This window comes from Myotis brandtii, unplaced genomic scaffold (assembly GCF_000412655.1).
Source record: "Myotis brandtii unplaced genomic scaffold, ASM41265v1 scaffold426, whole genome shotgun sequence".
NCBI lineage: Eukaryota > Metazoa > Chordata > Mammalia > Chiroptera > Vespertilionidae > Myotis > Myotis brandtii.
This window is the reverse complement of record NW_005366314.1, coordinates 403,283-415,443: the sequence shown is the minus strand read 5'-3', so window position 1 is coordinate 415,443 and position 12,161 is coordinate 403,283. Positions and strand designations below refer to the sequence as shown.

The window sequence follows — 12,161 nt, the reverse complement described above, 5'->3', positions numbered from 1 at the left end:
GCGGGGAGGAGCGTGGCCCACTCTGCGCGGCGCCCGCATCTGTTGACCAGCCCAGCGTCACGCGGGGCAGCTGTTTGAACAGCTGCTGGTGAACTTCCTGCTGTTGGCTGTGGATGAAGCTTGTCTTTGGTGCCTGCTCACTGTCTGCTCTTAGCGTTTCTTCCTTATTTAACACCTTCTGTTCTGCACCAGGCTCTGGTCTGCACAGGCTTTGAAGATGTGGGCTCATTTACCAAACGGAGAAAATGTTAATTCTGAGGGTCGTCCTGAAAGTGGCTTATTCTTGCTCTCCGGTAGTCCCTTAGCTTTATTATTTTAGTTACAACTTAATCATTTGGTAAACAATTTGCTTTTTGAACTTCAGCCAGAATTTCTCTCATCTTAAACCATCATTTATGTTAACTTCCTACGTCTGCCCATCGGTAGCTCTGTGTGCATCCCCAGAATAGTGACCACATGTCAGACTGACCCAGGCACGAGGGTTCTGTTTTACTTCCCTTCTGTGAACAGACGGGACCTAGAGGGGATATGTACACACGCACACACATGTACGCAGCACGTGCACACACGTGCACACATGCACACACACATGCACACACACGCGCGTGTATGCACAGCCAAAGGTAGACCTCGTGTTTGCCAGTCTCTTTGTCCTGTTGGGACGCACTTCCTGCAGGCAGAGCCGCACTGTGAGCTGCCGTCCTCTCTCCACAGGTGAGGGACTTGGCCGTGGCCTACCTGCTGGTGACGCTCACCTACCTGTACATCGGGGTTCTGGTCTTCGCTTCCTTCCCGTCACCACCGCTGCCCAAGGACTGCATCGAGCAGGTGAGGCCTGGCACCCTCCGTGGGATCAGACCCGCCCTTCGGAGTGTGAGCGACGCTGACCACTGAGCACCCGCAGGGCCAGCACTTCTCCGATGGTGCAGTGGGAGGTGCGGTGTGAGCGTCACGGGTGTGCGCGTCACGGGTGTGAGTGTCACGGGTGTGAGCGTCACGGGTGAGTTGTAAAGGTGGCTCCAGCATGATTGTGTTGGTCATGTCTCATTTGGTAAGAAAACAGGTTCGAGTGGCTGCTGTGACGTGAGCCTGGGACGTCCCTCCCCAAAGCCTTTGGCTACCAGGCATTTGCCGCAAACTCCCCGACGCAACAACCCCCGTAAAGCCAGTCGCCACCAACAGCAGTGTCCGTGGGGTTTTGTTTGAGGCGGCGGGGAGGGGGCTGGGGGGGTGACTAGCTACTTTTTTAAGAAGCCAAACTAACATGGAGAAGAGTCATGAGAGGAAATAGAGAAACCCTGTTCTATTTGACGATGGACTGAATAGCAGTGACACGGGGACAGACCTGCTCCCCCTGCTCTGTGCTCCTGGCTGTGGGTCACACTGAGAGGGCGGCCATGCCCCAGGCAGGGCAGGCACAGCCTCCGTTCAGTTGCCATTAAATACACGCGGATGGTCATGTGGGCCTTGGGAGCAGGCTCCTCCGCGGGCGAGGGCAAGGCTTTTGTTGTCGTTCTGATGCCACATCAGCTGCAGGCGGATACTTTTTAAAAATATATTTTATTGATCTCAGAGAGGAAGGGAGAGGGAGGTTCCTAAACACTTTCCGTTCCTGGACTCAGCTCTCCGAAGGGAATAGGAGCACAGTCCGTGGGCAGGCCCCGCCCCCTCGTGGCCCCGGCGCTCACGGTGCATAAGGCACCCCACCTCACAGACGTGGGCGCCGAACGTGGTTTTAACACGACTCTCTCTCGCTTGGGCTAGAACTTCCTGGACAACTTCCCCAGCACTGACATCCTGTCCTTCGTGGCGCGGATCTTCCTGCTGTTCCAGATGGTGACCGTGTACCCGCTCCTGGGCTACCTGGCCCGGGTCCAGCTGCTGGGCCACGTGTTCGGGGACCCGTACCCCAGGTGAGGAGGGCTCCCCGGCCGGCAGGCGCCCAGGGCCGGGCCACGGGGCCTTTGCCCATGAAATGTCAGAGGACATGTCGCGGCCCTTCTCCCTGCAGAGCTTTGGAAATAGGATTCCTTGTGCAGAGTTAGTCCCGGTGGCTCCTCCCGGTGGTGAGTGAGGGCTGTGCCAGGACAGTGACCCCCTGACGCAGCTGCACCGACCCGCACGCCGCCGGGAAGCTGGTGGCAGAGACCCTGGGCGGCCTCCTTGAATGAGGCGATTGCTGTCCACTTAGTTACCACAGGCGTGAGCTTTCACACGCGGCCGCTGCCGTGGAAGGCGCGGCGCCGAGTCAGTTTAGGGTCTTTGCTTGCGTCACCGTCGCTCTCGGCCTCTCACGGCGATGAGGAGCTGTGAGTCGCTGTGGCATCGCTCAGGCTCCCGGGACGTCCGTGGGCCCTGGGTCCCCTGCTCGCTCGCTCAGTCTCATCACAGCCATCCTACTAACCAGTACCGAGGCCCACCCTGTTTATTGGGAATACGTTATCTTAAGAGAACTTTTGGATAAAATTTGACCAAAAAGATTATGTTTACAGTAACCAACAGACAAATGGTCTAAATCAGTTCTTCCTTGAGGTGGACGGCTGCGGTCTGTCCTCCGTTAAACAAGGAACTCGTTCTGAATGTGTTGGTCATAAGCCATAAACTTCTAAAAGCAGGAGGCCGGCAGCCGGTGCTGGTGGCACCCGTCTGGGAGGAGGGTTCGGAAATGTGAGTCAGGTGCCGCCGTGTGTGCCCGGCTGCATTTACAGGCCCCAGGATGCAGCGCTGCAGGGAGGCCAGAGGGAAAGGTCCAGGCGGATGCGCTGGCCCTGCTCGCTGCCGCCACCTGCCTGGGGTGGGCTGTTGGAATGTGTTTCCTTCTTGGGAAAGGCCTGGCATTTCCCTTGTGCTCACAGGACGTTCTGCCCCCACCGCCAGCGCCACACTGGCGTTACCCCAGCGACAGCCCTCCGAGGACGGTGCCTCAGAGCCAGTCCTCTGGCGGGCCCCCAAGCATGTCAGACTCGTGGGCGGCGGGCCGCATGCCTCGTTTATTTCTGCCGTGAGTCTGACATGCTTGCACACCCTTAGAGTTTACTGAGGACCCAGGAACTCCAGTGTGTATCTATCAGTATTTAACACGCAAGAAAGTAAGACCAAGAGTTTTAAAAATATTAACTTCTTTAAAAAGCACTAATCAAACCACTACTTGTTAACATCAATAACATGTTTATGAATAATAGCTACTTCCAAAATAACTTCCGTTTTATATTTTCAAAACGCTTTAATGCCTGATTTACGATCGTTGGGTTCTTTTATCTCCTCCTGAATTCAGACTGTTGTGCCGTGTTGTGTTCGTGTAACTGTATGAAGACAGCGCGCCTGCACACAGACACGCAGGGGACACCGATCCGCCTCGGGGCCTTTTCAGGGCTCGGGGAGCCTCTGCCCTGGCCCTCTGCCCGCCTGGCCGGGGGCAGTTCCTCAGATGTCAGCTGCGTCTGACGCTCCGTCACCTGGACCCGCTGTCTGTCCTGTGGACGTTTTGCCATGTCCCCCAGGGGTCTGTGACCGCGTGTCTAGTTCTGTGCACGAACGGTTCACTGGGTTCCCGGATCCTCCAGGTGTTGGCACACTCACTAAACGTGTCAGAACACACACCCCTAGTGTCACCATCAGGGCCACCGGCGAAGGCTCGGGGGCGATCACCGGCCCTGAAAGTCCTCGCTTGTTCCGGGAACTCCATTTGGTCATTGGCCACACAGACCACCAGTTGTTTTCCTTGACACGACAAGTGTCATTCATTTCCAAGAGTGCCCGGCACATGCCCGTCGGGAGACCTCGCCTGTGGCCCTCAGTGAGTGACAGTGTTGTTGGGGGAAGGCGAGGTGTCCCGGCCGGGCTCCCAGCTCCCCCGGGACACCCTGGTCTCTGGTCCGTGGCGGGGGCTCCACGGCGGGGGCCTCGGATGTGCCTCCTGTGGGACGCTCAGAGAGAAGGTGTGTGCTCAGCCGAGTGTGGCACAGCTGGTAACCTTGGCTCCTGGCCCGGGCACTGCCACAGCCTTTCTGAGGGTCTGGCACCGAGGAGCAGGTGGGACCCGCACAGCCCCCGGCCACCCAGGCTGTGGCCACACTCTGCCCTCCGTCGCTGTGCAAAGCAGTGATGTCTGGTGTGATTATAAAAATAGTTTCACCTCGGGGACGTCCTGAAGGTGCTGGGAACTCCCCCGGGTTGTGGTTGCACTTGGAGAACCACCACTTCAGAAAGGACACACATTCGTTTCCTTTCGTGACGCAAACACCGAAGTAGCCAAGGCGCCCCCCCCCCCCCCCCCGTCTCCCCCGGAGCGATTCTGAGGCGGAGCTTCTGGGGAAGAGTCAGAGCGGAAGCCCGAGCACCTTGTCGTTCATCGGGTGTGAGACTCACCACTTCTGTGTAGGAATAACTTTCTTATGTTTAAGTCTGTGATCATTATCGGGGATTAACGAACCTCTGACAACTTGGGCTCAAAAGTTGCGCTCGTACCTCAGCTTGGCGTTTGAGAATGAACGTTCTGGGGAAATGGAGTTGTTTCTTGAGCATCAGGTCTCATCCACATTATTCTTATTTGTGTCCAAATGGACTCCCAGCCCCTGTTAGCGCCTCGTCCATGGACTTAGCGGGCATTCTATTCATGGTAAATGCTGAGTCTGAAAAATAAAATCCTGCCCATTTTCCTTTGTCCTCAGTTTACTGTATCTAATTATAAAAGTAAAATAAACACCTTAAAGACATGGTAACATATAGGCTATTTGTTAAACATAGAAAACAGAAAAAATGACCCCAGATCCCAAATCTTTCAGAACCGCCATTGCCCGTGCAGCCCTCCCTCTGACGACGCCCCGGCGGTTTCAGGGTCCCGCGCAGTCACAGTCCCGCCGGCTCCCCACGTGGCCCAGACGGTGTTTGCCATCTGGGTGCCAACGATGAGGGTTCTGAGTGATTTTCATTGGATCCCGTCTGTCTAGGGCACTGCTGTTTGTCACGGCTCTCGCGATGGTACAGCTGTTGTCAGGATTTGACTGAGCAGGACTGTGGGTGGGAGAGTGACCTCTGACACGGCACCGTGAGGGCGGGCCCAGCGCCAGCGCTGCCTCTGCCTCCGCGGGATGTGACTGTCATGTTTCAGACGTTCTGATTTTAGACACGTTAATGGTGAAGTGTGTTCTCGCATTAGTGGTGATAATGTGCCTGTTTTATTTTTATTTTTTCCCCCGAAACGCATCACCTAGCATCTTCCACGTGCTGGTCCTGAATCTGATTATTGTGGGAGCTGGCGTGAGCATGGCCTGTCTGTACCCCAACATCGGAGGGATCATAAGGTACTGCTGGGGGCTGTGCCGCTTCGGGGTGCTCTCTGCTGGGGGGCTGTCCCAGTGTTGCTGCTGTTTCATTTAATTGTGTGAGATTTCAGGGTTTAATACGGTGACGTGCACGTTCTGCTGTCGCTTACGTCTCGTCTTTCATTCTGCTCCTTTCCCACTAGAAACACCAGGGCCCCTGAGCTGTGGGCACTGCTTGTTCTTTCTCTCATTGTTGTCTATTGTGTCCCTTGCTTCTCACCCAAGTGAAAGTGATGTCTCATCCATATTGCATCATGTCTTGGGCACCCGGAAGGTCTCTTATGTGCCACAGCTGTGCCCTGACTTTCTGCTCAGGAACACGGTCCAGGGAGAAAGGTCCCAATAGGAGGTGAAGGAGGAGATCTGACTGCGGGGGGTGGGCACACGGTACAATATACAGACCTCGGAACATGGAAACCCACACCTGACACCTATGTGTTCATGCTGACCAGCGTCACCCAATAATTTAATAAAATAAAAAGAACATAGTCCAGTGTCAACTGTCGTCAGAAAGGAAGAGTCCAGGTCCCAGAGGGCTCTTTCCTTCCTGTTTTCCCAAAGACATTGTGACGTTTGGGGAAAACATTGAGTGATTGGGAATCGTGGTGCCCCCGAACCTACAGAAAGCAGGGCTGAGTCACTGTCCCAAGAACATTCCCTGAGATCGGCGAGCAGCACGCTGCCTGTGGCCACACAGACAGGTTCCGAGTGAACTGTTGCTAGTGAGCCGGAGGCAGTGCTGCTCCGCAGGCACGGGTGTGGGTGTGTTGTTACGACCTTTGATATCGATGCTGAACGCTGCGAGGTGGTCATCTGCTCACCTTTAAGGAGATGCACAAGCCCCTCACACACGCAGATGCCTAATCCTATATAATAAAAGGCTAATATGCAAATCGACCAAACGGCGGAGCGACCGGTCGCTATGACGCGCACTGACCACCAGGGGGCAGACACAACGCAGGAGCTGCCTCCTGGTGGTCAGTGTGCCAAAAGCTGGGCTCACGGCCGGTGAGTGCAGCAGTGGTAGCGAGAGCTTCTCCCTCCTCTGCGGCAGTCGGACATCCCCCAAGGGCTCCTGGACTGCAAGAGGGCGCAGGCCGGGCTGAGGGACCCCCCCCCCCTCCAGTGCACTAATTTCATGCACCGGGCCTCTAGTTAGTTTATAAAAGATCAAAGCGAGAGAGCCCATCTCCAGATGTTCCTGAGGAAGTCGCCCGGGTTCGAGGGACGAGTAAAACTCTCTTTGTCGAGCAGATGCCGTAAAGATGAACAGGAAATAGTGGTTTATAATAACTTAGCAGGTAAAACGATTGGAACTCCAGTGCGTATGTCAGCAACAATGGATCCCATGGGCCTGCTGCCTCCGACTGGGGAGGGTGGAATTACGCTGTCGTCACCTTTCTTGTAAATCAGAAAAGGCAAAAGGCAGGATGGCTCTTCACCCAGGCGCTTCCTCTCCAGGTACTCAGGAGCCGCCTGCGGCCTGGCCTTCGTGTTCGTCTACCCGTCCCTCACCTACATCCTCTCCCTCCGCCAAGAGGACCGCCTGACGTGGCCCTCGCTGCTCTTCCACGCCCTCCTCATCGTCCTGGGCCTGGCCAACCTGGTGGCCCAGTTCTTCATGTGACACTCCTGCTGCGCCCGGTCTCCACCCGTGCGCCAGCCACCGCCGCGCCGGTCACCGCCGGGCCGGTCAACACCACGGATAACCCGAGAACAAGGGCAACAGCCACCCACTCGCCCCTGAGCCGCGTGGCTCCGTGCGGGGAAGGGACGGTGGGAACGCTCTGTCTCCACCTGCCTCCTGTCACTCGCCTCCTCACTCTCACCGAGTCCTGAGTGGGAGGCGTGCCCTTGGGAACGTCACGCTGTGTTGCTTTTAGATGTGAGGTGGGCGTGCATTTGGGCGACAATGAAACTCTCAGGGTGTCCCCTGCCGGGACTTTGCTGTTCCAGGGCTCACTGCACTCCCTGCCATTTTGTCACTTGATAGACGATGGTTGCAGTTTGCCTAAACCTTTACTGTTTGGGACAGTAAACCAAATACCTCATTTTCTAAAAGGAAGTCTCCATGACATCAGTGTTAATAGACTGAATTTTTAACCATGAAAGAAGAAAGAAAAAGAAAATGTCACGAGGCCCCATGGTCATGAACTTTATACAAAATAAATGAACTAATGGAGTTTGTTGCTGTCTGACTTTTGTTTCTAATCTGGTGTCTTAGATCAAAATTCTAGTTCCCCAAAGTCGAGTGTGATTGCCCCATCGGTCGGGGGGGGAGGGGGGCGTGTCTTCTGCCCTTGGGAAGGGGGTGACGGCAGGGCCAGCGGGAAGAGTGGAGGAAGCAGAGCTACTGGCCCCACGGGGAGAGGGGGTGGAGGAGGGAGGCCAAGGGAGGTCTGCCTCCCAGTGTGATTCATTCCCACAGGGCAGGGTTGGCTCTGGGTGAGGGGTGCCTGCAGAAGGAGACCCCCACCCCGCTTGTGTAACTGGCGGCGTATTTCAGCGAAGCCCTCACCTCGTCCACAGACGCAGACGTACACCGAGGACTGTTCCCCAAAGCTCTTGTGTTAAAGGTCTCATTGGGAACGTGCCCAAGCAAACACACCAGCAGAGAAAGTCACAGGCTGACACCCTGAGAGGCTGAACCTGCTCTACGCACCCGTGTTCCTTTCCCCCAAAATACTTGAAGCCACTTGGGGTCGGTTTGTCGTTTCATCTCCACAGCCTTACGAGGCGCTCACGAGCCTCTGGGCCGGCTGTCCCTGGCGGCGGAGGCAGTCGGGGAGGGGTGGTGGCGGGGCCTGCGGGGGAAGCGGGTGGGTTAGCGGCGCCCCGTTCGGGTCTGGCTCTGTTGACCTGTCTCAGCACAGGTGACGGGAGCACGCGTGTCTGCTGGGCAGTCCCTGCTCTGCGCTCCGTCTTGTCGGTCAGAGTCCTAGGAATCGGACGCCGGGGGCTCCTTGAGTCTTGCAGGCTCGATCCCTGCTCTCCCCAGTGGCCTCTCTCATCTCTGAAAACAAGTTTTCAGCTCTGGCTGGTTTTGCTCGGTGGTTAGAGCATCAGCCCAAGGACCAAAGGGTCCAGGTTCAATTCCTAGTCAAGGGCATGTACCTGGGTTGCTGACCCAGGTCTGGGCGTGTGCAGGAGGCAACCAATTGATGTGTGTCTCTCACGTCGATGTTTCTCTCGCCCCCTCTCCCTTCCTATTTCTCGAAAAACCAATAAAATATTTTAAAACCAAATCTATAATAATAAAAGCATAATATGCTAAATAGACCAGACATCCTTCCGGACGACCTTCCGGGTGAAGCAGGTGCCCGAGGGAAGCCGGTGCTGCAGCCAGGGGAAGGAAGGCCTGCTCTTGCACGAATTTTGTGCACCAGGCCTCTAGTGAATAAATAAATAATAAAACTTGAGTTGGCATGGCCTCTTGTCCAAACGCTTGACGGTTTTCACACACGGAAACATGATTTGATCTGTTTTTGCCCATTGAATGACCAACGTGAACAGGACAATGAATGTGTCCGTCACTGAACTAGCAGGCACCGTGTGCATTTGCTTTTTGTTTTCTCCGAAAGACTTTGAACCCCGACTCGGGCTCATGCTGAATGGCGCTGCCTTCTTCAGTTTCTTGTCCTGACAACCACCCGGGCCTGGGGCTCAGCTGGCCGGCCCTCTGTGCGGGGGGTGTGCCTGGCGCCCACGTGAGGCTGCGACACGGGCTCATTCCGACCCCCCGTGATGAACTGTGGACTTGCTCTGCCATCATCGCTCCGCACTTTCTAATTCCATTTCTTTTACTTTTTGCTCTGATGTGGTTAACTTTAGTTTCTGTGGATTTAACTTATTTAACACACAACTGAGGACGTTATAAAGTTAAAGTGGGTTTTCTAGAGAAGTCCTCCTCCGAGAGGCTCTGGGTGGGTGGCGGTTGGCTGGTCCCGGTCAGAGGACACACACACACCGATGAGTGACCGTCCCACCAGCGTCGAGAGGTCCTGGAGAGAGAGGAACCCCACTGCCGAGGGGGCACCTGAAAGGGAGTCTTTTCTTGACAGTCAGTGTATTTACAAACCCAGTCAGCTGCTCCGTGGGGGTGGAGAGGTTTTTGTTTCTACTTGGAGTTCACGAGGAGAGGTTTTGTCTGTGTTTTGATTTATTTTCATAAATAACTGAACTGTCGGTGCCTTGGAGGGCGCACAGGTGTGGAGACGTTCATGTCACGGAGGACGTGTGATCCAGTGGAGGCGCCGTGTGCATGGTTGGCTGTGAGCAGGGGCTGCTGGAGACAGAGACACTGACCCTCCCAGTGGGCGCTCGGCGGGGGCTGGGAGAGGCGCCAGGACCACGCTGGGACCATGCGAGGACCATGCGAGGACCACACCGGGACCACGTCGGGACCACGCCAGGGCCACGTGATGGCCACGCCAGGACCACGCTGGGACCACGCCGGGATCATGCGAGGACCACACCAGGATCACTCTCACGCGTCTCCTAGCGACCGCCCAGGACTTCAGACCCCGATGCATCACCTCAGGAGGCTCCTGTGGAAGGGATGCCTTTATTGGCGAATTCCGTGGAAGACGAGTTTCATGAGGCGTGTTCCACGGCTTCTGTCTGCTGTGTTGTTCTCTCTGCGTTCTTAACACTGCGTGACTCACTCGGAGCCTCTTGGCCGGCAAAGCACACTGACTAGCAGGGGAACAGCAGCCGCACCTCGGGCAGGGCCACCTGGATGATGCCACGGAGCCTCCTCCGAAGGCTACTGAGCGCTGAGCGTGGAGGCGGCGGGCGCTCCTGCTGAGCAGAAATCTCGAGGCTGCGTGTTTTCTGCACGGAGGCCTGGCCTGCTGCCTGTCAGAGCCCGGGGGGGTGCGGGGGGAGACGCTGTCTCCTCCCAATTGCGTGTCCCACACGCTGCCCCAGTCTGGTTGACGCCTAAACCGCAGCACTGCTGTCGGGTTGCGACTTGAAGTGAGACGCTGGCCCTTCTCCGGGGACTGTGCCCGACCTCCCTTTGGATCCTGTAAACACGCACACGTTGCACAACGCCTGGCGGGAACCTCGTAACCCACACAGTGCTCCCGGGAATGTCATGTGTTCTTTAATGAGAGAAATGCCATCAAAATTGTTTTGAAGAAAAACAACTCTGGGATTTTGTTTAATTGCGTTTTGCTGGGAAATGCTGTTGCCTGACCCGGGCAAGAGAGCAGCTGAAGTTCATCATCCCTCCGCCAGGCCTCCCAGGGACAGTGCGTGTCCCATCGAGGCATCACGTGAAGGCCGCCTCTGCCCCCGGCTGGGCTGTCTCTGTCCCCGGGCGCCTCTGTCCCCCGGGCGCCTCTGTCCCACGGCCACCTCTGCCTCACGGGCACCTCTGCCCCACAAGGAGCTTGCAGTCGGCCTCGGTGAGTGTGGAGAAAGGCCTGTCTTGCCCTCAGGCCTCGTAGCCTAACTGGGGGAAGGTCATGTCTACCTGGTAGACGGCTCGTCCTGTAATAAGAGATGGAATGAGCCCCCAAGGAGCGGTGAGGGGTGTGCCTGGGGATGAGGAAGTGCTGCCCAGCGGAGGGCCCCTGGAATTAGACTTAGGTGACGAGTTGGGAAAGGAGAAGAGCCTGCACCCCTGCTGGACGTGAGATGCTCACGCCTGGGGGAGCGGGTGCCTGGCCTGAGGCTCCCTGAGCCCCGCCCTGCAGCCCTGCATCCTCAGCCCTTTCCCACCGCCCGGCTTCCCTTTCCGCTCATTGTCAGAATCACCCCCACATTTCCTGCTCGGAGGCTGGGCTGGCACGGCATCTGGCAGAGCGCGCTGACCGGCCCGGTGCCCACGGGAGCAGGGAAAGTGCCGGAGAGGCACAGGGCTGGCCGCTGGCGCCGACTTTGCCGCAGGCTCACCGGGCAGACCCGCTGCAGGGCCGAACCAGCTTCTGGATCCTGCGTTTCTTCCTTTGCAAACGAGGGCGGTTCTACTGCGGCCGCTCCTGCCTCAGAGCATCAGGGCACTGAAGCTGGGCAGGTGCCCCGGTGAGGGGTCTATCGGGTCTATCGCTACGCCCCTGGGACGCCCCGCGGGACGCCCTCCAGGTGGGGGCTTCGCCGCTGGCGGAGGAGCTGCTGGGGGAAGAACCTCATCTCCCTGTAGCTCAGATCAGGGGGAGACACCTGGAAATCGTAGCAACGATTGGTGCGTTCGTTACATCACAAAAATGAGGACCGTTTAGTCCCAATTTTATTGGCAAAACCATGTCTGCATTCCGTGCAAATAACCCCACTCCCAGTCCCAGCCGCCGTACCTGAGCCTATGACTCACGGGGGTAGGGGAGAGAGAGAGAGAGAGAGAGAGAGAGGGAGAGAGAAAGAGAGGAAGAGACTGTGACTGTAGAGGCTGGCGAGTCCGAGGTGGGGGGCAGGCTGGGGCTGGAGGCCCGGGAGAGGTGGGGGGAGCTGGGTCGGGAGGTGTGAGTGGCAGGTGCCCGGTGAGGGGTCTGTCGGGTCTATCGCTACGCCCCTGGGACGCCCCGCGGCCCGCCCTCCAGGTGGGGGCTTCGCCGCTGGCGGAGGAGCTGCTGGGGGAAGAACTTCGTTTCCCTGTAGTCCGGGGAGATCAGGGGGAGATCAGGGATGTCCTGGGAGCGCGAGGAGACACCTGGAAATCGTAGCAACGACTGGTGCGTTCGTTACATCACAAAAGTGAGGACTGTTTAGTCCCAATTTTATTGGCAAAACCATGCCTGCATTCCGTGCAAATAACCCCACTCCCAGTCCCAGCCGCCGTACCTGAGCCTATGACTCACGGGGGTAGGGGAGAGAGAGAGAGAGAGAGAGAGAGAG

The 12,161-nt window shown here is 57.0% G+C and overlaps 1 protein-coding gene across 3 annotated transcripts in view; it reads left to right on the top strand.

The window, feature by feature from the left end:
* Positions 1-7,509, top strand: part of SLC38A9 (solute carrier family 38, member 9) — a 38,349-nt gene extending 30,840 nt beyond the window's left edge. For 2 of the 3 annotated variants that reach the window (XM_014546030.1, XM_014546031.1), the window contains exons 12-14: positions 715-828; positions 5,214-5,303; positions 6,786-7,509. In XM_014546030.1, coding sequence (XP_014401516.1) covers positions 715-828; positions 5,214-5,303; positions 6,786-7,163 — 582 coding nt within the window. In that variant the 3' untranslated portion in view covers positions 7,164-7,509. Of the gene's footprint in view, positions 1-714; positions 829-1,764; positions 1,914-5,213; positions 5,304-6,785 lie in introns of all 3 variants that reach the window. The other variant, XM_005874152.2, reaches the window with a different exon arrangement.
* The last annotated feature ends 4,652 nt before the right edge of the window (positions 7,510-12,161 follow it).